General features: G+C 41.1%; 1 protein-coding gene across 6 annotated transcripts in view; it reads left to right on the top strand.

Moving 5' to 3' along the window:
* Positions 1–26,218, top strand: part of osbpl8 (oxysterol binding protein-like 8) — a 60,269-nt gene extending 34,051 nt beyond the window's left edge. For 4 of the 6 annotated variants that reach the window (XM_036577020.1, XM_036577017.1, XM_036577018.1 and 1 more), the window contains 20 exons: positions 9,933–10,000; positions 10,125–10,205; positions 11,151–11,252; positions 11,348–11,551; positions 12,570–12,654; positions 13,087–13,258; positions 14,011–14,221; positions 14,848–15,032; positions 15,912–15,993; positions 16,104–16,202; positions 16,327–16,423; positions 16,519–16,617; positions 17,553–17,650; positions 18,712–18,801; positions 19,700–19,836; positions 20,089–20,274; positions 21,764–21,920; positions 22,909–23,014; positions 24,111–24,216; positions 25,210–26,218. In XM_036577020.1, coding sequence (XP_036432913.1) covers positions 9,933–10,000; positions 10,125–10,205; positions 11,151–11,252; positions 11,348–11,551; positions 12,570–12,654; positions 13,087–13,258; positions 14,011–14,221; positions 14,848–15,032; positions 15,912–15,993; positions 16,104–16,202; positions 16,327–16,423; positions 16,519–16,617; positions 17,553–17,650; positions 18,712–18,801; positions 19,700–19,836; positions 20,089–20,274; positions 21,764–21,920; positions 22,909–23,014; positions 24,111–24,216; positions 25,210–25,339 — 2,495 coding nt within the window. In that variant the 3' untranslated portion in view covers positions 25,340–26,218. Of the gene's footprint in view, positions 1–6,319; positions 6,927–9,932; positions 10,001–10,124; positions 10,206–11,150; positions 11,253–11,347; positions 11,552–12,569; positions 12,655–13,086; positions 13,259–14,010; positions 14,222–14,847; positions 15,033–15,911; positions 15,994–16,103; positions 16,203–16,326; positions 16,424–16,518; positions 16,618–17,552; positions 17,651–18,711; positions 18,802–19,699; positions 19,837–20,088; positions 20,275–21,763; positions 21,921–22,908; positions 23,015–24,110; positions 24,217–25,209 lie in introns of those variants that run through there. The other 2 variants (XM_036577022.1, XM_036577019.1) reach the window with 2 other exon arrangements.
* The last annotated feature ends 496 nt before the right edge of the window (positions 26,219–26,714 follow it).

Here is a 26,714-nt window from a genome sequence, read left to right as displayed (position 1 = left end):
CTCTGCAGCATTTAGTCAATTCACTGAGTGCTTTTAAAAGCATTAGTCATTAGTCTTGGCCTTAGTGCTCTGTGAATAAAGCAGGGGAATGCTGTAATATTTAAGAACTCGCCTGTGATTAAAGTGGCCAACCTGTGGAAGGGTTTTATTAAATTAACTGTTTGTTGACCAGCAGTGTTTGTGCATTTGGGCTGAGTTGGTGTGGTCTTGTGTCCGGCCCTGACCCCACAAAGAGGATTAGAGCAGATAAAGCTGTGCTTTCAGAAGCCTCAAACGTCACTGTCTGCTTTTGTCTGTCATATTTTAAACTAATCTTTAATGCCATTTGGTATGTTAATGTTAAACTGACATTTACACTTTCAGAGCTTTGCTTTAATTAGCGCTGTGTATGTTAGCGCCATGAGCCTGACTAGCCTATGTGTCTCTGAGTGTTGTGTGGCTTTAGCCAACAGAGACAGGAACTGATGGGTGCAGTAATGTACTGCAATAGCTTATAAAACAAATTTTGAGATTTTAATCAGCTGCTAAAAGTCAACAGTTTTAGGGGAAATTACGTTAATTTTGCAGTTTGTGCTCAGAATAAATCATCTGTATCAAGACCCATACAATCCACTACACCTGGGTAAGTGTCACATGAGCTGTTATAGAGTACTTAGAGGTGGAGCTGACGGTCAGGAGCAGGTGATGGTTAGTAGGAGCTCATGGTCAAGCCCATGTGATGATCAGGAGCATTGAATGGTCATGAGTTTGTGGTCAGGAGGAACTGTTGGTCAGGGATAGGTGATGGAGAGGAGGAGCTGATGGACAGGAGCAGGTGATGGCCAGTAGCAGGTGAAGATAAGGCACAATTAATGGTCCAGAGCAGATAATGGTTAGGAGGATCTGATGTTCAAGACCAGTTGATGAGGAGCAGCTGATGGTCAGGATCAGATGATGATCAGGATGAGCTGATGATCATGAGCAGGTTATGGTCAGGTGTAGGTGATGATCAGGACCAGCTGATAGGCAGGAGCAGGAAAAGGTCAGGACCAGCTGATGGTCAGAAGGAGCTGATGGTAAGGAGCAGGTGCTGGTCAGGATGGGCTGATGGTCAGGAGGAGCTGATGGTCAGGAGCCAGTGGTCAGTAGCAGCTTATGGTCAGGTATAGGTGATGGTCAGGAGCAGCAGATGGTAAGAAGAAGCTCATGGTCAGGAGCAGGAGGGGCTAATGGGCAGGAGCAAGTGATGTTCTGTTCCTAACACAGCTCACTCGGATCAAACTAGAACCTTCTTGTTATTTCACTTCCAGTGATCACTACCTTGGAGTGGACAGTAGTCTAGTAGTCTGTTTGATCAGAAGATTTGAATTTTGTATTTGCTGGAGCTCTAAATGAGGCACCATCCAGCAATCCGTTAATGCACTTTAGGCTGAAACATCAGAGCTGTGTCTGTATTTTTAAACTAAATTAATATTGCAGTGTCTGGGTGGTTTGAGTACTTTCTGTTTGCAGCTTGTTTGTCTCTGGGGGGTGGGGGTTGCTGGAGTGGATGGGGTCAGCTTAATCCAGGAGCGTGATCTGCTTGTAGATGAAAAAAATTAAACCTCCAGTTTTTAATTTAATCTGTATCGTGATGGCAGCATGTGTGTTAATTACACTGGCAGGGTCAGTAAAGAAGCATTTAAACCATGAACTTTGATTTCCACCCAGCTCATGTTGACAAGAGGCCTCTGTGGGTTATGCAGTGTGTGTGAATTAGCTGTGTTAATTAGAGCACATTCCGTTTTGCTGTTTTTTTTGGGCAGTAGACATCCTGAAAAGAACTGAGCTCTGCTTTGAGGAGCTTGTTTTAGAAGGCTGACAGGAAACCATTCAGATACAAAGCATCATCTGCTTTCACTGATTATATGCCAGGAATGCTGCTGATTGGTGGAACAGATTTCCACAAAATGAGTTAACGGCTGTTGAGTTTGCTCATAGCTGCTGTTCCAGCAGGAAGTCTGACTAGGGGATGATCGATTTTCAGCCCAGCTGATAATCAGATCTAATATTTATAATTTTGCCGATCATCAAAATCTGCATTTTAATTTGGATTCGCATGTCAATAAAAAAGCTTACATGTAGGGCTACAATGGCTAATCGACATTATCAATAACATTGATTTCCTTCCATTACCTGGAGATTGATTGAAGCAACAGACAGCAAGACCATGCTGCTGATATAGATGACTGATGGAGGTGCACTGTGGGTGGGGCTAATGGACACACTAGTTCGGCTAGCAGGCTGCTATTCTAAGGGCAAAACCAAGCCTAAAGGCTGTCATTACCCCAAGAGACTGGCAGCTCCTTCCATATGTCTCTCCAGTGTTCGCATCCCTCAGTAACAACCTGGACTACCATCAACTCAGACTATAACTAACAGTGGGAGATGAGTGATTACTGAAAGAAGACTCTGCCTTTTAGGTAAGGGGCTATATACTATACTATAAAAGTATAGTAGGGAAGTTGTTTTATGTTTGAAAGAGCATTGTGCAAGAGTAAGTCTTGTATTTTTACTTTGTTGAAAGAAAGGAACACCTGTTCCTGATGAATTGAGTAATTGAAGTCATAATGAACCAATTATTTGATCATGGAAATCATTGTTGGTTGCAGCCCCGCTGAAATGTGAGTTTTGTGTATATCTAACACAGTCATGACTGATTAAATCGCCTATGTCCCACCCACAGCCTTATCAAGTTGGCCAATATACATATGATGCGTAGAGCACAGTCAAACAAAACTTTGACAGCCTGTTTCAGTGTCCTACCCTACAGTATTATGGATTAGTTGAAACTCTGTGATTGTGAGAGATGCAGGTTATGAGCAGTGTGTATTAAAAGAAAAAATAAAAGTTGTGTTTACTTCTACACCGCATGGAGCAGTGAGGACATGAGTATGAGGTTGAACTACGCAGTCGTTTGGCAAAAAGCACAGTTCCCTCTGGAACATAACTTCATTCACTCACACACATAGCATCAGTAGATTTTAGTGTCTGCACAGTTTTTGCTGCGATGCCATGTCCACAGTAGCCAAATAAACATGAGTCATGCATTCAGCGCACAAGCACAACCCGCCTGAAATAGCCACTTATTTGATAAGAGTAAACAGAGAAATAGAATAGCATTTAGGATGACACAGGGAACAGAGTAGAGGACAGGACAAAACAGAGAATAGAGTAGCGATCAGAATGGAACAGAGAACGCTGTAGCGGTCAGGATGAAGCGGAGAATCAAGTTCAAGACAAATCAGAGAATAGTGAAGAGTTCAGAACGAAATGGAGATTAGAGTAGAGGTCAGGATGAAATGGACTTTAGGATAGGGATCAAGACTAAATAGAGATTAGAGGTCAAGATGAAACAGAATGGTTTAAAGATCAGGATGAAACAAAATAGAGTAGAGGTGAGTATAAAGTGGACATTAGAATAGAGGTCAGGCCATAATAGAGAATAGAGGTCAAGGCAACACAAAGATTAGATGAGAGATCAGAATGAAGGAAAGTAGAGTAGAGGTTAAAAAGAAACAAATATTAGAGTAGATGTCAGGATGAAACAAAGATTATGGTAGTGGTCAATAAGAAATAGAGGTCAGGACAAAGTGAAAAAGAAAAGAATAGACTTCAGGACAAAACAGATTAGAGTTCAAGACAAACAGAGAATAGAGGTCAGGGTGAAACGAAGTATAGAGGTCAAAAGAGGACAAAACAAAGATTAGGCTTCAGGATGAAACCTGAGAGTAGAGTCCAGGACAAATGGAGAATAGTGTAGAGGTCAAGACAAAATAGAGAACAGAATAGAGGTCAGGATGAAAGCATTAGCTGTGCCGCTGCAGCTGCAGGTGACGTTTCTATAAAAGCACTCAAACAAAACCAGGCTACAGCAGACTGACCACTACAGGCTATATTCTCTGTTTTTGAGGATTCTGGTGGTGGTGAATTGCATCAGTAAGTGTGTGTGTGTGTGTGTGTGTGTGAGAGAGAGAGAGAGAGAGAGAGAGAGAGAGAGAGAGAGAGAGAGAGAGAATTGTTGTGAAGACGCTGTGTGGTGAATTTTTACACTTTTTACAGCGCAGTGTAACAAAATTTCTGTTAGCCGCTAATGACTGCCTTCCATCCAGTATGGCTCTAAAGAGTGTTCAAGAGTGAGGAGAGATTGTGGGTAAAAGGCTCTTTAATGTTCATGCTCACAGAAAGGTCTGCTGGTGGAACTGAGAGCATTTGATTGACCAGTTCATAAATGACATTTTCTAGCCTGAGCAATTTGATCCTCAATATCTAGCTGTCTAACAGTGGAGCTGAGTGATGCTGATTCAGGAGCTCTAAGCTGATTTGATGATGTGGTGGTTTGTTCTAATGTTGCTTTGGAGCTTTCAGACATGAAATGAGGTTTAAGATTCTACACAATATACGCTGGCAGTCTGAAAGAACTGCTCATGTGCATGTATGCCATGCACTGATGTTTATCAGCTGTTTTTGATGGGTGTATCCTGTCTACTCACTTGTAGTGCAAAAATAGTGGTGTGCTGTTAATGTCTATTTCCTATTTTGTCTTTTTTTTTTTGGTGTGTCAGTTAGGGCGTCGATACCGTTTGCACGCCAGTAGGTGAAACTCAATATGACAAGCACCAGTAAGGCAATAGTTGTGGGTGATATACCAGTTGGAATTCTTCCTAAGGTATTAATTTCATCGATATGCTACCGGTAGCCCTTTACTTGAATGGCTGAGCCTGGATTATAGTCATATATTTCATTCATCTCCTGCAGTATAGTCAGTTACAGCCTGAGTTAATGTTAGTCCAGGTTGTTATTGAGGGAGTGAATGTTAGAGACACATATGGACAGAACCACTGGTCTCTTGATATCCTTTAGCCTTGATATAGCCTTTAGCATTCAGTGGTTTGATGTGAAACGTTCTAAAGACTAACTCTTATCTTACCGAGTCAGAGCTGTTCACAGTGGTGATGATAGAAACCAGACATTTTGAGTTTTAATGCTTCTAAAAGCTTCCTTACAGAAGCTTACACTAAATGGTTATGAATACACTGCCTCATGCCTTAGACTTTGTATTACGATAGTTTTAAGTTCTAAAGCTAAATAGTCCCCAAAGAGAACTTTTTTAGCTTTACCACTATTTTACCATTATCATTACATATAAAACCTTATAAAGACCACTCAGCTTGTTATCAGTGCACAGTTCAAATGCCAGTATTCATGATGGTATAGGGCATTAGTGCACATGGCATGGGTGACTGGCACATCTGTCAAGGCACCGTTAATGCTGAATGATATATACATGTTTTGATAACATGTATGCTGCCATCCAGGCAATGTCTTTTTCAGGGAAGGCCCTGCTTATTTCAGCAAGACAATGACAAACCACATTCTGCATGTATTACAACAGCATTGCTCTGTATTAAAAGAGTCTGGGTGCTAAATTGGCCTGCCTGCAGCCCGCACCTGTCACCACTGATAACATTTGGCGCATTATGAAATGAAAAATACAACAAAGGAGACCCTGAACTGTTGAGCAACTGAAATCCTATATCAAACAAGAACGGGAAAACATTTCACTTTCAAAACTACAGCAGTTTGTCTGCTCAGTTCGTAAACGCTTACAGAGTGTTGATAAAAGAAGAGGTGATGAAACCCAGTGGTAAACATGCCCCCGTCCCAAAACGTGTTGTTGGCATCGAATTCAAAATGGGCATATATTTTTCAAAAAACAGTAAAATTTCAGTTTCAGCACTTAATTTGTTGTCTTTGTACTATTTTCAATGAAATATAGGGTTTAAAAGATTTGCACATAACTGAAATTCCCAACTTTTTTGGAAATGGGGTTGTACATGTAGGGTCACTGGTGGTTTTGTATAGTAAATAAAAGGGCTACATTTGCTTTGTAGACATCGTAACTGGTTGACATCACCACTACAGTAAAGAAGACTGAATTGGTGAGTTTCGCTACAATTAAACATAGGAACAGAAGATGCCGGGTCTCATGTTTTCAGTGGCAGAACATGTGCGAAGTTCAGAATGTCTTGTCATTGCAGAAGAAAGAGATTTTGGCCCAAAATGCGTTCGGCTGGTGATCAAAACACAGGACCCTCCTCCCCTTCTTACCTGTGTGGGGTATGATTGGACAGAGTCATAGTGTTGAAGTGAGAAGGGGCGGAGCTAACTCTGTTCTGAGCGGTTGTGGCAGTGTGGTGTGCTGCAGTTAGAGAAAAGAGACAGAAGGACAGAAACAGTTAGAGAGAGAGACGAGAGAGAGAGAGAGAGAGAGAGAGACAGAGAAAGTAAGACTGCATCGGTACAGAAGAGAGAGAGAGGAGATGGAGTGAGTCATACAGAGAGAGATGAAAGATGTGAATGGGGAAAGCTGGAGACATTTTTTTTTCTTCAGTTCGGTCAAAGAGGCTGAGTGTAGAACTGCTTTATTATTTTTACTGGTTTCACACACACGCATACACGCACTTTTCACTATCAGCTACGTGAGAGATCAGGGTGGGTGAGAGAAAGAGAGAGAGAGCAAAAAGAAAGGAGCAGGAAGGACAGAGTGTATGTAGAGAAGTGTGTGTGTAGAGGAGGAGTGTGTGTGCTGTGTAGATGAGGAGTGTGTGTGCTGTGCTGTCTTTTAGCGCAGGGTAGCTTTAGCAGTCTGGATAGCTGTGACTCCAGCAGTGTGTTTATCTGTCTGTAGGGTAGATTTGTATGAGAGTGTGTGTACGTGTGTGTCAGTTTGCCGCTGGCGTTCACCCCTGCTCCAGTCGTCCTCATGATGAAGGAAGAGGGGATTCTGGGTAGGCGGCGTTTCTCCACCTGTGGGGGCAGTTTGCGGCCGCCGCCCCCTGCTGGACGCAAACTGATTCGCAACGCTTCGTTTGGGGGCTACAACGAGCTCCCCGCCGGACTGCAAGGTGGGTGACCAGCATCCCTTCTGCTTTATCAGCTTCAACTGAGTGACCAGCATCCAGTTTCTCAATTACAGAGTCAGAAGGAAACCACAGGATGCTGGAGCATACAAATTCAGACGAGTCTCACCCTAGAGAGAGAGAGAGAAACCGGAACTTGGAACTGAAATTTGGTTTAGAATTAACCATCTCAGACTGGTTTAATCTTTACAGGAAATAGTGTACTTCTGTCCAATAGACAGAGTGTAAAATCTTAGTCTTGGATCTTCATTAGTTTCTGAGAAATACAGGCTTTAAAGTGAGCGTGACCATGATTTTTACCTTAAAAGGAGTTATACTGAAGGTGCACACTTTGATATGTTGATAAATAAGAAAACTTATTTTTTTAGCTTTACCACTATTTTACCATTATCAACATTACATGTAAAACCTTATATACAACCCCATTTCCAAAGAAGTTGGGACACTGTGAAAAATGACAATAAAAACAAAATGCAATAATGTGCAAATCATTTAATCCCTGTATTTCATTGAAAATTCTTCAAAGCCAACATATCAGTTGTTGATGCTAGATGTGGGATATTTTCTGAGACTGTCCTTTGGTTTGGAATGTGATTCATGTATTTGAGCTAATTTGCCTCTTTATATCTCCACAATGATTCACATCAGATCTTGCATATATTTGGCATTCCTCATATTACAGTACTCTTTCTGGCAATTTGGTCCTTGTCTTAAAGCAGGGGTGTCCAATCTTATCCTCAAAAAGCCGTTGTAGCTGCAGGTTTTAGTTGCAACAAGGCAGGATCACACATGACTGAGACTGACTGATTAAACGAGTGGAATGAGGTGTGCTCTTCATGTTTGGAATGAAAACCTGCACCCACACCGGCCCTTTGTGGAGAAGATTGTACAGCCTTGAAGTAATAAAGGTTTCTGATTTATGAGCCATTAAAAATTACTAAATTGGGGCTCCCGAGTGGCGCAACCGTCTAAGCCCTATCATCAGGAGATCGGGAGCTCGATCCCTGGTGATGCCACAGCCATCCGTAGCCGGGAGTCCGAGAGAGCACAATTGGCCTCGCTCTCTCTGGGTGGGTAGGATGCCCCCCCCCTTCTCCCCCATCACTCAGCACGATGCTGATCAGCGCAGGCGTCTGTTAGCTGACGTAACAGATCTGGCGGTTGGCGCTTTCCTCCGAGCGCGTTCGGCTGTCCAGTGACGTTGCGTGAGCGGCAGCTCGAAAAGAAGCAGTGGTTGGCTTCACAGGTCTCGGAGGAAGCCTGTATTAGCCTTCAACCTCCTAGCGTTGATGGTATCGTGTGATTGGGGGAGTCCTAACTAGCGGGTGGAATTGGAGACGACTAAATTGGGGAGAAAATCGGGTAAAAATTAAAAAAAAATTACTCAATTATACGGCTGGAAAAAGATCTCAGCTACACATGAAGTTCTCAAGTCAACTGATATTTATCAAAGGGTCAAACACAGATTGTTGTAGAAAAATGGTCAGTGGGGAGGCCTTTATTGATTTTACATGGACTGACCCAACAGTAGCCTTACAAGAAAAAAAAAACTTACCTCAACTGAAAGCCCTTATCTGTTCATTTAGCCTAATTTGATGATGAAAGGTTAGGCTACTCCATCTGCTCTTTCCTACAGAACTGCAGCTGTGGTGGCTTAAATATTGAACACATCATACTGTTAATTTCACCATTTAGTTCTGTTTTCTGTCAAAAAGAGTTTCCTGTTCTTCTCTGAACCTCATAACCCAGTCGATGTGCCTTCTGGTTCTGTGCAGTGTGAGTGTGGGAGTGTGTGTTTGTTCTAGCTGTAAATCCCGCTGCCTGTATTTAAAAGCTAATTTCCAGATTTGCCGTGGTGCTGTTGGCTGACATGAAAATCTGGAGGCTGGACTGTGCTGGACTATATGGAATGGACTGTTCCATTGGACTGGACTTGATTTTGCTGGACTATGCTTTGTTAAGCTGAATTGTGTTGTGCTGTACTGTACTGGACTGAACTGGACTGTCCTGTGTTCAGCTGAACTATGTTGGACTGAACTGTGCTGGACTAGACTGTGCTGGACTGGACAGAACTGAATTATGCTGGACTGGACTTTGCTACACTGGAATAGAATACACACGTGCACACATTCAAACTGTAAGCTTATCCATAAAGCTGCAGTAAGTGATCAGAGTTGTTTTTTCTACCTGTTTAAAACCACATTCTGTTAAGGAACATTTTAGACTTTTACACCTGTTTGTGTGTAAAAGTGCCAAAGTGTCTAAGGAGGTGCCATATCAGAAAATATTCTGGATAAACCCTGGCTCTGAATGGAGATGCAACGGATGAGTCTCTAATGCTAATGACCTATTATGCTCATGAGTCCATAATGCTAAAGACGCTGTTACGCTCATGAGATTATCCCTTAGCATTAGCATTCTGAAGAGTCCTTCATCACACACGATGATGCTCAGGGCTGTTCTTAGAGTGTAGGCCTGTCCTCACACATGCACACACACACACTCACTCGTGGTGTGCAGTGTGGAGTGCTTATTATTGCAAAGTTAATCAGTGTGTTTTTCAGGTTCAGAGATTGGTGTGACTCACATCTAACTCAAACCTGTTTTTTACACAGGATGTTTTGTCTCGAGTGGGTTTATGCAAATGAATGAAAAATAATTGTCTAGTTCAACTGAATAGCCATTAGATTAACATTTATTATTATCATTATTATTATTATTATTATTGTTGTTGTTGTTGTTGTTGTTGTTTTTGTTTTTGTTGTTGTTGTAGTTGTTTTTCTTCCTTTTCTCTTTTTGTTATTTCGTTGTGGTTACATAATGATGTTTCATCAATAATAAGGAGTCATTATACCAGAACTCTGAGACAGGAAAATTTTAATTTTAATTTTTTCATTTCTTAATCGTTCACCAGCTTCAATATCGAACACACACACTTCCTCAGTATGTTTCAGACAAATAATGTAGTGTTTTTGGTGTGTGTCTCTGCAGGTTTTGAGCGAAAGGAAGAAATCTTACCTCTGAAAGAAGACTCTTCACTCTCCATATCAAAAAGCAAAGTATGATACTCTCTCTCTCTCTCTCTGTCGCTCTCTCTCTCTCTCTCTCACACACACACACACACACACATACACACAATCATATTTAGCACTGTGTTTAGTTTTGATTTGTCTTGATTCACAGTCTGAGACCAAACTCTATAATGGATCAGATAAAGATGTTTCAGCCTCTGGGAACAAACTCACCAAGAAAGAGTCTCTTAAGGTAAGATCTGGGTAAGAAGGTAAGAAGTGGTGTGTCTCTGTGTTTGTGTGTGTTTATGAATGTATTTTTGATAGCGTTTGATTGAGTCCTGATTTCGGCACTCCCATCAGAGTCAGAGAGATCCCTACAGCATTCACTACAACAGTGTGTTTAAGCTACGAGAGACAGATAGGAACAGTAGTGTTAGGCACAGCGCAGGTTGATGAAACATCAGTAGGTTGTGGATGATGCAGCTTCTTAGACTCATTAGGATCCGTCTTTTCTCAGACTCAGTAAGATCAGTGTTTTCTCAGACTAGTTCAGTGGTTTCTCAGGGTCAGTGGTTCCTGAAACTAAGTAGGGTAAATGGGTCACCAGACTCAGTAGACTCAGTAGATTCAGTAGTTCCTCACAGCTCAGTAGGTTTGCTGCTTCAGATTTAGTAAGGTCAGTAGGCTTCGTTCCTTAGAGTAGGGCCAGTGATTCCTCGGACTTAATCAAGTATATGATGGCCTTAATTTTAACTGAAGAGCAGCAGTGAGGTTGCTGAACTTTACCCTCCTCTGCTGTCACTGCAGACTGACAGGGTCGTCTACAGAGCACGGCTAGTAGCCTGTTAATAAAGCATTGTTCTTTGTTATTTGAGGGTTGTCCCAATTCGTAGGAGAAGATTTCAACCACTACCCCTTGTAGCTCAGTTCCAAAGGGGCAAGGTGGCACTCGAAAACAAGAGAAGGGGTAAAAATAAGAAATGGGATTGGGCATTAGTAGGGTCAGTGGTTCCTCAGACTCTAGTAGGGTTAAAGTTTCCAGTAGTATTGTAAGGATCTCTATTTTCAAACAGCAGAATGGGTAGGATAATAGCTTCATGGCATATGTTTGGAATAGACAGATTTTATATAATGATAGGCTAAAAAAGTTTTTTGGTGGAACATGTTTGCCATTCATGTTCATTTGTGCGTGCAGGTACAGAAGAAAAACTACAGGGAGGAGAAAAAGCGAGCGACTAAAGAGCTCCTGAGCACCATCACTGATCCATCTGTTATTGTCATGGCCGACTGGCTCAAGGTATGTGTGGTTGAGAGATCAAACTCCAGTTAAATACCCCGTTTACACTGAAGTGCTGGGCTAAGCCTGTAGTGTGTGTGTGTGTGTGTGTGTAGATCCGCGGTACTCTGAAGAGCTGGACGAAGCTGTGGTGTGTGTTGAAGCCCGGCGTATTACTGATCTATAAGACGCATAAGAATGGGCAGTGGGTGGGCACCGTGCTGCTGAGTGCCTGTGAGCTTATCGAGAGACCCTCAAAGAAGGACGGATTTTGCTTCAAACTGTTTCACCCACTGGAGCAGTCTATATGGGCCGTGAAGGTAACCTTACACTAATCTTTTACAGCAGTTAGGAATGGCACCGTTACAGATAGGGATGGATACAGATAGATATTCGGTCTTTTCACTTTTTTTTTTTTGCCGTTTTTGGCCGAATAATTTCAGTTGCCACATATTCGGTGCATCCATTGTTACAGAAACGAATCAAGAACTGTCCATGCCCCTGCGGGTTCACAGTTTGTAAAAGTACCTTTCCGTACCATGGTCCAGTTTTAAAGCGATAACAGAGAGAGACCCTCCAAAAATGAGCGTGTCTGTTTTAAACTGTTTCATCCAATGGACTCACTCTGTTCACACAGAGAGAGGCCGTCAAAGAAAGTTGGATTCCACTTCTTGGTTTGTGCAGTAGAGTGTGACACACTATTAACCTGGACTGCAGATAAAGATGCATGGTGTTTTGAAATGTTTTCATAACAAAAATTGTCCTGAATTTTGTAGTAAAATCAGAGAAAAACAGGGAAAACCTACAATGTAAGGCCCAACAAAAAGGTCCTTACTTTGTAAAGTGCTTTTTTTTGCAAAAGCTCCATGTTTGTGTGTTTAAAACTAAAAGAATAAACGTTTTTTTTCTTGTTGCTAAGGTTACAAGTTTAGGCTTAGAAATCTTTTTTATTTATAGGTATTTATAGATATATTTATAGATATACCTATTTATATAGGTATATATAGATAGTACATTTGGGACGTATTATTATTATTATTATTATTATAACTAATAGGCACTTAAATATCTGAACTGTCGTTGTAACACCTTGTATTTCCATTTTTGTCCATGATGAATGGACCAATAAAAATGACCCAAAGTTACTTGGGGGGAAAAAAAAATCTTCTTGCATTAAATTAAAAGTTAGAAATGTTACCATTTTAAAGAGGTTCCATCACTGATAAGATATATAATACGTATGGGACATAATATTATTTCATATACATACTTAAGTATATATAATTTCTATATATACGGCACATGTGTACAACCCAAACAAATGTGCATGTGTCTCAGGGCCCTAAAGGAGAAGCTGTTGGCTCCATCACGCAGCCACTGCCCAGCAGTCACCTCATCTTCCGTGCTGCCTCTGAATCTGACGGTAACTACACACACGTGCACGTATAAACACATATGTACACACACAGCATCACATATATACATATACATTACTGTAGCACCCTCTGCAAGGGTTACAAGGGCTCAACATGTACACACTGAAGGAGTCGGATGCACTGTAGGTATGGATTTAATTTTTTTTTCCACACTGTTGATGAAGATCTTATGGCTGCTCTTACCCTCATACACCGCTACTCGGTGTTGCAGGACCTCATCATTTACAAATTAAACCACAGTGCCAATGTGGGGCTCATACCAAACCCAGACAAGGATCTATACTCATGGCATACAGCTTACACGAAAAAGAAGATAATGTGTTATTTGTTTATGAATAATTCTGTGTGTGTGTGTGTGTGTGTGTGTGTGTGTGTGTGTGTGTGTGTGTGTGTGTGTGCACGTGTGTGTGTGTTTTCAGGCCGTTGCTGGATGGACGCTCTGGAGCTGGCTCTGAAGTGTTCCAGCCTGCTGAAGAGGACGATGATCCGGGAGGGAAAAGAAGAACCTGCAGCTGCCACAGAAACCTCACACACGCACACACACATCAACTTCTACAGCCTTCTCAGAGCACACAACATGCAGGGCTTCCAGTAAGAGCATGCGCACACATACACACACAGTCAACTGAGTCATTTCTAAACAGTAAATATGAATAGGAATTTTATGATATCATCCATATAAATGACCAATCCAAGCTCCACCCTCAAGTCTGTTGTTTTGTAGCTAGTTATAAGGTTGGATAGGTTTTGCAGAAAAATTCTATTCAACGTAATGAGCACACAGCTCAGTTTATTTCACAATACCTAGAGCCATTTAGAGTGAGTTATTCATTCAACCTAATGAGAAGCTACAGCACAAGTTCATCACATTACAGTACTTACATTTAGTGTGATAGTGTTGTTATTCTTTTCAAGTGACAGTTATTTTGTATGTGTGTGAAATTTCACACTTACCCACAACACTGTGCCCATCATACTGCAATATATACCCACATTATAGAAAAAGCAGAAAGACGACATCTTCAGTACTGTGTAAAAGTCAGAGACCACCTTTTATTTCATTTCCAGTGAAAAAGTTGAATAACTTTCACTCCTTGAGCTACATCAGTAGGTAAACTACTGACAGAGACGAGACACATAGTACCAGGGAAATTAAAATTCAGTTTGAAGGATTTTTGATAAAACTGTACACAAACACACACACATACTGTTACCTACACTAAATCAACAGCAGCTCTAGAAGAGTCAGACTAGTGAACACACTGAGTGACAACAGTCAGAGGAGATTTATTGGTCCTTTTAGCCTGTGTTGATGTGCATGATATATATGTGTGATCCCTCAGGTTCACTGATGGTGAGCAGTTTAAGGATGTGGACCTGTACTCAGATAAATCAGACAGAGAGAACGAGCAGGAGGAGAACGAGTGGGAGAAGAGTGAAGAGAGCGACAGCGACACCAGTGACCGACAGGACGACTCATATGCTGACCTGGAGCCCAGCGAGAACCTGAGGGAAACAATCTACGTTCAGCAGAGCCACGAGGAGCTGGGCGAGGTGTGTGTGTGTGTGTGAGAGGATTCTGTTCTTTAGAAGGTCTGTTTGCAGCTAAAGTAAATATAATCACAGTATGTCAAAGAAATCTTCTATTTTCAAAAAGGACAGATTTAGTTTTTTTATCAGTCTTGGCTAAGTGGTCTGATAATCAGAACACAAGTGAAACCTTTGAAACCTTTATAGTTGAGAATAGATGTCCTTTTCATTTATATGCTCATTGTCTACTTTATTAGAACCTCCTACCTTGTACTTCCACTCATGGGCTACTTTATTAGAAACACCTACCCTAAACTTACATATACTGGCCACTTTTTAGAAAAACCTACCTCGTGCTTCCACTGAGTGGCCACTTTTTTAGAAGCACCTTCCTTATACTTCTACTCAGTGGCCACTCTATTAGAAACATCCACCTAGTGCGTCCACCGGCCACTTTATGAGCTTCTATGCATCATGTCTATTGAACCAGTCACATTCCTATTACCTGACAGGAATGGTGCTTTCATTAAGGCAGTTGGACACTGCACAACCAAGTATTCAAGAAGAAAGTATACATTCAACAATTAGTTTTTTGTCTGTGGAGGTTATATTGGTGTGTGTGTGTGTGTGTGTATCTCTCTCTCTCTCAGGCTGGTGAAGCGTCTCAGACTGAGACCGTCTCAGAGGAGAATAAATCTCTGATCTGGACACTGCTGAAACAGGTACGGCCGGGGATGGACCTATCTAAAGTCGTTCTGCCCACCTTCATCCTAGAGCCGCGGTCGTTCCTGGATAAACTGTCTGATTACTACTTCCATGCTGACTTCCTGTCCGAGTGAGTAAACGTACACAGATACAAAAACTACCACAGAAACAAAAACACACAGAAACATACGCACTGAAGATCAGAATCACTTCTGAGATTGTTTGTATTTTCTTCAAAAAGAACCTGTAATACAATATAAACATAAAGAATATAAGCCAGATGCCAATAGGTATTTTAGATGTGTAGATAGTAAATGGTAATAAACTTTAATTATCTGCAGTTGTTTTTTATTATTTCCTTTTTTTCACTGCTTTGCAAATATGAAGCATTTAAAATTTTAATTTTAGTGTAAATTCACTGAAGATGCTGTAGAATTTCAAATCACCCAGGAGGCCATTTATTATAGACATCAATATAAAACTTATTCAATAATTGATTCGGAAGTAATCTAAAATAATATAGCTATGTTATTAGCCAGCTAAAGACTCTTATTTGCATAGTAACATATCTGTCAGACTAAGATGATTTCTGTGTGCACACACTTACATCTACAGTTGCTTAGAATCAAGTTTAGAGTCAAGCATGCAAAATAATCACTCATTCTCTATCTGCTAATATAAAGGGTAATAGCTCTGTATAACTACTGAGGCAGCAAACATTACACTGACAACTAAATGTAACTTTACAAAGTAAGAGTCAAAAATATCTATCTACAAATAAAAATGCTTAATTTATCAGCCCTGTAACTGCAAAATGCCCCTACAATTCACACCTTGGAGTAACCCTAACCATTTAAGCACTAGGTTCACCAAAACAGCCTTGAGACTAACAGAGTCTAAGTAAAAATAAATTAAACTCATATCCTCCTTTGTCAAGCATGCCTTTTGACCTTGTGGCAGTGAGTGTGTTTGTTGTGTAGTGATGGAGGGTTTTGTTGTTTGTGTTTAGAGCTGCCGTGGAGGAGAATGCATATAACCGCATGAAGAAGGTGGTGAAGTGGTACATCTCTGGATTCTACAAAAAGCCAAAGGTACAAAACCTCCTTACACTTCAGCTCCAGCCTTGCAGCACAGAACACATAAACATGACTGACAAATGTGTGTGTGTGTGTGTGTGCGCATGCGTGCGTGCGTGAGACAGGGTCTGAAGAAGCCATACAACCCCATCATCGGAGAAATGTTTCGCTGCATGTGGATTCACCCTAAAACCAACAGCAAAACCTTTTACATAGCAGAACAGGTACAACAAAATTCAGTTCAGATGGACTTGTGAATTATTTTGATAACTGCTTGATTGAAAAAAACAAATTCAAAAGAACGATTTGTTCACAAATCACACATCATTAATGTTTTCTGTCCTGCAGGTTTCCCATCATCCACCAGTCTCTGCCTTCTATGTTAGTAACAGGAAGGACGGGTTCTGTCTGAGCGGCAGCATTCTGGCCAAATCCAAGTTCTACGGTAAGAAAAAAACACACGCACACTCCTCTTCCCTGCCGAATAAATAAAAGTTGACTGATTGACTGATTGATTGAATTTCTCTGTTTCTTCTTCAGGAAACTCTCTGTCAGCCATTTTGGACGGTGAAGCCAGACTGACCTTCCTGAACAGAGGAGAAGATTACATCATGAACATGCCATACGCCCACTGCAAGGGTCAGTACACACACACGCACACACTCAGGCTGTAAACTGAGCTCAGAAAGTAAACAAAATGTCCACTTATTTATCAAATATTGGAATTTGAAATAGAATATTTTCAAGATGCAGTTAGGATAAGTAAGAGAACATAACTGCAGTAAACTCCATTTTTCTGAGACAGTGTTATGTGTTCTAAATCCATAAGTGGGCACTCATAAATATTAGGCATCCTCAAAAGCTCACAGTGTTATAAACCAGTGGTTCTCTACACTTATTCATGTGGAGATGCTTATTTTTACATATTTATGAGAATTATTTTTCCATCAAATTTTCCAGCCAGTGATATTGTGTTGTCATTATAAGCTAAAAGGGGAGTGGCTACATTAGTGAAAACCTTCACATTGTGTTAAGTTTAAAAAAAAACAGCAGCACTTACCCAAAGAGCTAAACTAGCAGCTCACTTCATTACTATCTGCCTCAGCATTACAACATTACATCAACATCTCAGCATTAAATTATTTGCTACTACATTACAAGCCCACATTTGGAGAGTTAGCTATTTATGCTTGGTAGCATAAAAGGAAGATGCACCACTTCTGTAAGAGTGACTGAGCTGTCAGATGTTTGCAAATATTCCCATGTACTTAATTAAACACTAAATTACAGCCAAACAAGACTTCTATTGTTTCATCATTTATGGTTAGCAATAGTATGTTCTTCCGTGTGTTTGGTAGCTGTCATGTAACTAACTGGCCTAAAACAGCTGCTGCAGATGCTGCATTGTCCATGTCACAGAAACCCAAACTTTAATCACTTTTAGGGAAAAATCTATCAAACACTTGTCTTATTTTAATGTTTATAAATGTTTGAGAAGCAGTAAATGCAAGTCGTTGATGGTTTTTCTGTTCTGCTGTGTGTGTGTGTGTGTATGTGTGTGTGCATTTCCGTAGGTATTCTGTACGGTACAATGACTCTGGAGCTGGCAGGCCAGGTGTCCATCACCTGTGAGAAAACAGGATACAGTGCCCAGCTGGAGTTCAAACTGAAGGTGTGTATGTGTGTATGTCTGTGCAGAAAATCGGATTCAGATCTCAAGATTTCAGACAATGTTTCTGACTGACCCTCTCAAATATGTTTAATCCCACTTTCTGGAAATAATGTTATTGTATATAATAGATAGTGTGTACATTTTTAGTAGTATCTTCAATAGTTTTTGAGATATAGATGATTTAAAAGTGAGCGTGGCCTTAATTTTTACCTTTAAATGTGGCCTAAGGAGAAAAAAGTGTAAGGTCATTACCTTCAAACTATTGATTTTACATTTTTCTTGTTTTTTAGTATAGTGTAATATATATGTTGTATATTACATTCGTTACATGTCCACATTGAACTATATTTACACAATAATTTAGATCACTGAAAACAGCACATTTCTGTTAATTAAGGAACCAAATATGAAGTTGGTGTCTTAAACCAATAATGGGTCTAAAGACAATTTTACACAAGACATCTGTGAAAGCACACAGCATTATATCCAATTACACAACTGTAATAGATAAATAAGTGAATTTGATACTGTAATAAAAATAGTTTATCATTTTGGTGCATTTGTTAATGGGATCGAGTGCCTGTTCCAATGATATAAGTGATATTTCATTTTATCCTTTGTCAGACGAGTGATAAGTTTTTGAGTTGTAGGTGTGCAAACTTTTATTACTGCAAGATGAATACCTACACTGTTAGAAATAAAGGTTCTGTGCATGTACATTTTTTTGTTCATCAAGGTGCAAACAATGTAAATGTTCCCTCAAATGTACAACAGTGGTTTTAAGGTCTAATTGTGCTCCTTAAATAAGTTTTTCCTGGTGAAAAGTATGTAGTTGTACCTTTTCATAATCTAATGTTTTACACACTCTCTGTTGAACACAATGACATTATTTCCTGAAAATATTAAACTAATCTGAGAAGGTCAGTTAGGTGGCCTTAGGTAATTTTTACATGGATTGACCCCGTGACTGGCCAAACATTCTGCAAAATGCCCACTGTTGGAACTGTTGTATCTTTGCAAGCTTCTGTATAACTTGTTCTCTCTCTCTCCCTGTCTCTCAGCCATTCCTGGGTAGTAGTGACAGTGTTAATCAGATCAGTGGGAAGATTAAACTGGGGAAGGAAGTGCTGGCTACAATGGAGGGACACTGGGTAAGAGTGTGTGTGTGTGTGTGTGTGTGTGTGTGTGTGTGTGTGTGTGTGTGTGTGTTTGAGTAAAATCTGTCACTGTCTGATGTCAGACTGAATCCAAACATAGAGTGAAGTTCTGCTAGAGACAGTTCTCAGATACCAGTACAGTGTTCAGTACTGAGCTTCTCATTTACTTCCGGGCCTCTAGATAAGCCAAAGGCGTTATAGAAACAAGTGCTGTGGACTGCTGTGGGACTCTTTAGCCACAGTCACCAAAGATATGTTTGGAGAAAAAAACAACGCAGCATATGATGAAAAGAACACTTTGCCAGAAGAACAACACACCCCCATGCTTATAAACAGAACACTATGGATGTGGCAGCCAGTGGCACAGGAAACATCGCATGGGTAGATAGAAAATGGATTTCATTAAATCCTGAAAGCAAATGTGGCTCAGCCAAGAAACGTAAGCTGAAAAGAGGCTGGCTTCTACAACATGACAGTAATACAAAACATACCCCAAAATCCATGAAGCTTTTGGAATGTCCTTCACAGACCCCTGACTTGAACATCATTGAAAATCTGTGGGTTGATCTCCAACATGCTCTGCATGCACGATGGAATATCTCAGAACTAGAAGCATTCTTCAAGGATGAGTGGGTAGAAGTTCCTAAAACAAAAATAGAAAGACTCCTAGCTGGCTGCAAAAAAAAGTGTTTTGGAACTATCATATCTGCCGACTGGGGGTGTTAATAAATACTGAGTGTCCAAACTTTTGCACATGGGTTGTATTATTATCACATACAGTTATTTACATACATATGTAATACATATACGTATATACATATGGATATATGCAATACTTAAGGAGCATATAAATGACCCCACATTCTGAACAAACTGTGTGTTCCCTCTGCAGGATTGTGAGATCTTTATAAACGATAAGAAGACGGGTGTGGTGGAGACATTTTGGAACCCGACGCCAGAACTACGGCAGAGTCGTCTCACCCGTTGTACCGTCCCACATGAGGAACAGGGCGAATTTGAGTCTGAGAGGTACACACACACGTCAGTGTGATGAAGTGACATTAAAGAACACAGAGACAGTCCACTCCGGTCAAAACTCTCCTTTGGTGAATTAAGATCACTGAGCTTAAATTTACTGTGGTTGCAATAATTGCAAAGGACACAGCGACCGCAGAACACAGAAATAACAGCTATGAAAACTTATCACTGTACTGACCAAACCAGCATGAATAGTTGGGTCCTGTCACACTTTCACTTTCTTTTTCTACCCCCTCTCTTAAGATTGTGGCAGCATGTGACAAGGGCCATAAACAATAAGGACCAGACAGAGGCCACCAATGAGAAGTTCATTCTGGAGGAGGCTCAGAGGAAATCGGCCCGTGAAAGGAAGGCAAAGTGTGAAGAGTGGGCTCCAGCACTGTTTGAGCAAGACCCAGGCACAGGAGAGTGGCATTACAGATATGCAGAGTGAGTGGTATTACAGATACAGAAGAGTGAGTGGTATTATGGAAATGCAGGGTGAGTGGTGTTACATATACAGAAGAAAGAGTGACATTACAGACACAGGAGAGTGAGTGACATTACATATACAGAGAGTAGCATTACCAGACCTGCCAACCTTTACGCATTTTGCGTAGCAGGTACACACTTTGACATCAAAGTACGCTGATACGATTTGTTACTCTATGCAAAAAGCTGGTGTTCAGTTGTGCATGTGCAGCGCTCAGATATAACAGCGAGAGGCAGCAGTGTCTAGCCTTCCGAAAAACGAAAGAATAAATGTTCACCCAATCATGACGAATGTGTAATGTCTATCATTTCAAGAGACTGCAAACCAATAGCAACATGAAATGCTTTTTATCCCTCTCGTTCACCCTCCTCACTCCATCTGGCTGGTTCCACAGGTGCTTTTAACTCTTTTGCAAAGGTAAACAGGGTGGAGTGGATGTGAAAAGTTAAAATTGTGAATCACATTTATTATTGCAGCCAAACCTGTAACCATAATGAGAGGAGCAGATCATGGCAGGATGAAAAAAAGCGAGTGCTGCAGAAAGAACGTTGCCTAGAAGGTACTGGGAGGTGTGTGTGCGTGCGCACGCATGCCTTATGGTTTAAATAAACATGCTGTCAGATGAGGAGTACACTGACAGGAAGAGAAAGAGAGCAGCAGACCCTGTTAAGTAACCAAACGGCATAACATGGTGGCGACTGGAGAAATGACCGTGTGCTAAGCAAAGTGGTTTTTTTAAGCGTTACACTATTGTACTACTCAAAATATTTTCCCAAAGTTGGCAGGTCTGCATTACATAAGAGTAAGTGACATTCCAGATACAGGAGAGTGAGTGACGTCACACATACAAAGGTGTGTGTCGTTACATATACAGGAGAGTGAGAAACATTAAATGAAATTAAAGTGACCCTTATTAGTCCCACAACGGGGAAATTTCACCTTCGCATTTAACCCATCCATGCAGTGAAACAACACATACACACTAGTGAGCACACACACACACTAGGGGGCGGTGAGCACACTTGCCTGGAGCGGAGGGCAACCATATCCACAGCGCCCGAGGAGCAGTTGGGGGTTAGGTGCCTTGCTCAAGGGCACTTCAGTCAGCTCAGGGAACCAAACCGGCGACCTTCCAATCACAAGGCTGGTTCCCTAACCTCCAGCCCACAGCTGCCCCTTATGCAGAATGAGTGGCATTACAGATACAGGAGAGTGATGAAATTAGATATTTTTTCAGATTATTGCTTTATAAGTGAAGATTATTAAATTAAGGTAATAAGCTGTGTGTCATGAGACAGCAGTTTGCTCTTCTTTCATGTAGTTTCAGTCTAATACGCTTAAGAAAATCTAAGCTATACTGACCTCTGCTGGAATAACCAAGCAAGACACTCTTCCCCCCTGTTTTTTTTTTCTCTTCTACTCTCTTCCTCTTCCTCTCTCACTCAGTACTCGTCCATGGGATCCGCTGAATGATCTGATCCAGTTTGAGAAAGATGGCTGTATTCAGACTAAAGTTCGTCACAGGACTCCTATGGTACGTTCAGCCAGTGTAGTTAGTCTCAGTGCCCAGCAGGGCGCCCGGAGGGACAATTACCTGAGCCAGGTACGTTCAGCCCCGCCCACCTACCCACAATTCCTCTCTCTGCTTCCGTCTCTCCATTGCTGTCGCCTGTGCTCCGCCCATTCACCAAATCGACCAATCACCATTCTCCAAACTGACCAATCACCTGGCTGCTTGGCCACACCGGCCATACTGCCTCACCGTGGCTTGTTCTTGTTTTTGTTTTTTTTCTTGTTTTTTTTTTTGTTTGTTTTTTTGCTTGTTTGTTTGTTTTGCTGCTCTGTGCTTAAGGCTTCATTTTGTTTTATTGTGGCATGTAAATGCTGTTTATTTTGAGCACATGTGCATGTGTGTATGTCTGTGTCATTAAGAGAGAATGTGTATGTTTTGCGATGATCCACACAGGGCTGGGTGATATTTTTCCACGTTTTTTGGACATTCATTGTTAGATATTCAATTCATTTCCTTATGCTAATTTAAGGCTGAATTATTATTTTTAACCCAGAAGAGAACAAAAGGCTTATTGTGGTATACAAAAATACCTGAACACTTATTAAATATATAATAGCAAACATATATTATTTGGGGTGATGTAATGCATCATTTCTGTGCTAAAGTATGATGTGCGTCATGGAGAATGGGCATTCTGTTATGCAGTCTAATGTAGTGGCAAACAATTAGCACAATCCTGCAACAACAAGATTATCATCAGAATTGTTCTTAATTTCAATTTTGTTGAAGACATGATAAGAATACAAAATTATGACCCCAGAATCGTGAATCGTGGGTGGGCTCAGTGTATATAGCTAATGATAGCTAACTCTGCTAACTGCCCCGCTCTTGTGTGGTCATTAATGATAAGGAGTCGATTCCAGTGGACATCTTGCATGTGTGTGTGCGTCTCGCTTGCACTGACTCTGATGCTGTGTCTCAGATGGAATTACAGAACTATAGAAGTTGATCATTACTGACTGTAGTTGAGAGGGTGAGAATGGAACACATGGAATGGTGTGTGTTTGTGTGTGTCTAGGTAACGGGACCAAAACGGAAGCACAAACAGAATGATAAGCCCAAAAACCCAGAAAGTGGCTGCTCCTCTCCGGAACCGGATCGACAGGACTCGTCTGGCAGTGAGAGTACGATACATACACACGCACAAAACAAACACTCAACCATGAAAACAAACACATACACCAATAAGCCAAAACATTATAACCTATATATATTTATGGGTATATAAGCACATGGTGCCTAATATGTTATTGGTCCACTGTGTGCTCTGACCAGCTGTGACCCACCTGCATGGACTCTGAATGTGCCCTGTGGAATCTGGCACTAAGTCCTGTAAGTTGTGAGGAGGAACCACGTTGGATTGGACATATTGTTTCAGCATATCCCGCAGATGCTCGATCAGAATGAGATCTGTGGAATTTGAAGGCCAGAGCAACACCTTGAATTCTTCTTGTGTTAACAATATGTGTAGTGTGGCAGGGCGCATTATCATACTGAAAGAGGCCAGTCCCATCAGGGAATACCAATGCCGTGAAGGAGTGTACCTGATCCACAACAGTGTGTGGGTACGTGACCCAAGTCAAATTGATGTTTACATGAATGCCTGGATCCAGGGTTTCCCAGCAGAACATTGTCCGAAGCATCACACTCCCTCCACCAGCTTGTCTTCTTTCCACAGCGCATCCTGGGGCCATCACTCCCCACAGTAAACAGCGTACATATGCCTGGCCGTCCATGTGATGTAGAAGAAAACAGGACCCATCAGACCAGCTGACCTTCTTTCATTGCTTCCATTGCGTCTCTTGGTTCAGACCAGATAGCCTTCATTGCCCTCACACATCAGTGAGTCATGGATGCATAACATGTTGTCGCTGGTTTGTGGTTTGTCCCTTCTCTGACCACCATCGGTAGCTACTTACCACTGTTGACCAGGAGCACCCTACAAGCCTTACTGTTTTGGAAATGTTCCGACCCAGTCGTCTGGCCAGAACAATTTGGCCTTTGTCAAACGTGTTCAGGTCTTCATGTCTGTCCGTTTCTACCACATCAAGCGGCTATGAGGATCTTGATATGTGCTGTGGCTATGAGATTATCATTCAGCTGATTTGTTACGATGTTTTGGCTCATTGGTGTATTCATACATATACAGAACACACACACACACGTACAGACCTGACACAAGCATAGTAACTGTAATGTATGTGTGTGGGTTCATTTCAGGGCACAAGAGTAAACCCAGCAATCGCCTGAGGAAAAAAGCTCCAGAACTTTCTGAACTTCAGAGCGCAGTGGAGTCCATCAGACACACACAGGAGGAGATCAACAGGTCACTATCTCACACACACATGCCAGCGACTCTTAGCATGTTTCAGGCCAGTTAATCGGCTGCTAAACGCATGGAGGAACATGCCACTGATGACCATTGAAAGGAAAACAAAAACAGTAATCTATTTTGGAATATTTTCAGCAAACAAAGCAGTGTATCTGTGTAACAGTAACAGGCAGAAATATGTTGCCAGCTGTCCAAATGCAGGCGCTCTGTAAAGCAGTAAGCTTATAAGGAAGTGAAGTAAACTGCTATTTTAACTGTTTGGCTAAGCGGTGCTACACACTGCAGCCACCTATGGAAGTTGGAGACTTTGCCTTATCACAGTGTGCATGCAGCCACTTGCTGTTTCACTGGCCTGGAGTGCAATATCACTGGCCTGGGTGATTTGAAATGTCATTCTCAGAAATATGTTACAGTAAGCCTATGCACACTCTCACAGCTGCAGACTGAGAACCATTGGTTTACAACACCACCAGCTTTTGGGGATGCTTGATATTCGAGTGACCACTTGGATTTAGGATACATAACATTGTCTTAGAAAAATGATGTTTACTGCAAATATGTAATTGTCTTGAAAATTAATCAACTGAAAATTAGAATAGATTTTAACATTTGACAAACTAGGGGAAGTTTGACTTTAATTTCTGAGGCCAGTTCACAGCCCTTCCAGCTGGCTCCAAAGTTTGGTAGGAAGAGTGTTTCTTTGTTGTGTAATAAAGGTTTTTAGAGCTAAACATCCGATTGATAGTGTAAGTAAGTTCACTGGCTTCAGCTGTCTTAGTGTTGGTAGCTAGCTAAGTTAGCATCATAGCTGCTGTAGCATGGCTGAAGATATTGTAAAGTGAAGGCATTTGTGGGCAGAAAAAGAAACCAGTATTATAAACTCCTACTGTTATGATCCTGGAATACTGTCGCAGAAATTTTATATATATATAAAATTTGATGTATTATTTGTTGATTTTTTATTAGTTCCTGATCTTTTCTGTGCAGGAGTATCAGTGCTCTGAGGAGTCGAGTGTCGGTTCAGTCTGAGCCCAGCTCCTTCCTCACTCAGAGAGATTATGCCATCATCCTCTTCCTCATCAGCGCACAGATCATCCTCACCATCATCTTCAAATAAACTTAAATTCAGGATTAAAGACTAAAACTCATCTTCAGATCGAGTCTGCAGATTAATCCTGAGCACAAACTCAGGATTAAGGACTGAATCGGAACTGGACATCACTCCGTCCATCGCTCTCTCACTGTTGACCTCTAAACGCCTCCACTTTAACTGATTTATTTTTTTTTTTTACACTCTGAAGGATCCTGAATTTTAGAAAGAGGTGCTCGAGGACGGCCAGCAGGTGAAGTGCATTTTATGGACTGCACAGGAAAGGTGAAAGCCGTTGGAATGAAAAGCACCAAGTTTTACTTTATTCTTTTTATTATTATTTTAAAGAGTGCTTGTTCCTACTGCTGTGAGTGTGCGTGCGTGTGTGCATGCATGTGTGCGCGTGTGTGTGCGTGCATATGTAAGAGCTTAAACTGTCTTCTCCAAAAAAAGCATAAGAAAAAAAGAAAATGAAACGGGACTGACATGTTTGAGGAAAATTTTAATTGCAGATGTGTTTTTTTAATAATTAACACAAATGTATGGGAACAATTTCATCAGTCTTAATGTTAATAGAAGTGAAACAGTATCAAGTCAATCTACATTTCATATCTGTAGTTTACAGTAGCTGATATAGATATGTAGATATAGAAGTGAAATATTACTCTATAAACAGCATCAACCTCCATGCTAATCTGGCACTAATTTAGTGTTAGCATGAGGAACAGCAGTTTTTGGTTTAGGATTACGATTATGGTTTAGATTTAGGGATTAGGTTTAGGATTAGGATTGATCCTGCTGTTAGAGTTTAGTAAAGGCTGTAGCAGAACTTCCTGTAGCTTCACCCATTCTGTTTTATGTAAATATAATTAAAGCCAAATAGGCCGTCAGGCTCTGTAGGAACGACTTAGTTACAGTGATTCTACTTGTTTTTGTTAAAGAAACGTGTTACTGTTGTCATAACACGCGTGTCTTTGATTGGTGTGTGTGTGTGTGTGTGTGTGTGTGTTGGGTATGTGTGTGTGTATATCAGACGGTTGAATGTGGTCATACCAGTAATAACTCCAGATTAATCATTAATGTGCCTTTCAGAGCAGCTACAGTGGGGACCGGGTTCTGAGTGGGTGTGTGGTGGGTGGAGCTTGTTTTCATGTTTTTATTTCTGTTCTTTCAATTTTGGTTGTTTTCGTTCTGTTTGTTCTCTGCGTGGATAGTGCCATATTCAGCCTTAGAGACACGCTTTAATCACCTATCCACCCACCACAGCACAGCAAAGAGTGAGTGTGTGTGTGTGTGTGTGTATTAAAATGAACTGAAGCTCAGTCCTGCCAGTTCTCTCTCCCTCTCCCTCTCTCTCTCTCTCTCTCTCTCTCTCTCTCTCTCTTTCTCTCTTTCTCTCTTT

Source organism: Colossoma macropomum, unplaced genomic scaffold (assembly GCF_904425465.1).
Source record: "Colossoma macropomum unplaced genomic scaffold, Colossoma_macropomum, whole genome shotgun sequence".
Lineage (NCBI taxonomy): Eukaryota > Metazoa > Chordata > Actinopteri > Characiformes > Serrasalmidae > Colossoma > Colossoma macropomum.
The sequence above is the reverse complement of the archived record's forward strand: the minus strand, read 5'-3'. Positions and strand labels throughout refer to the sequence as shown.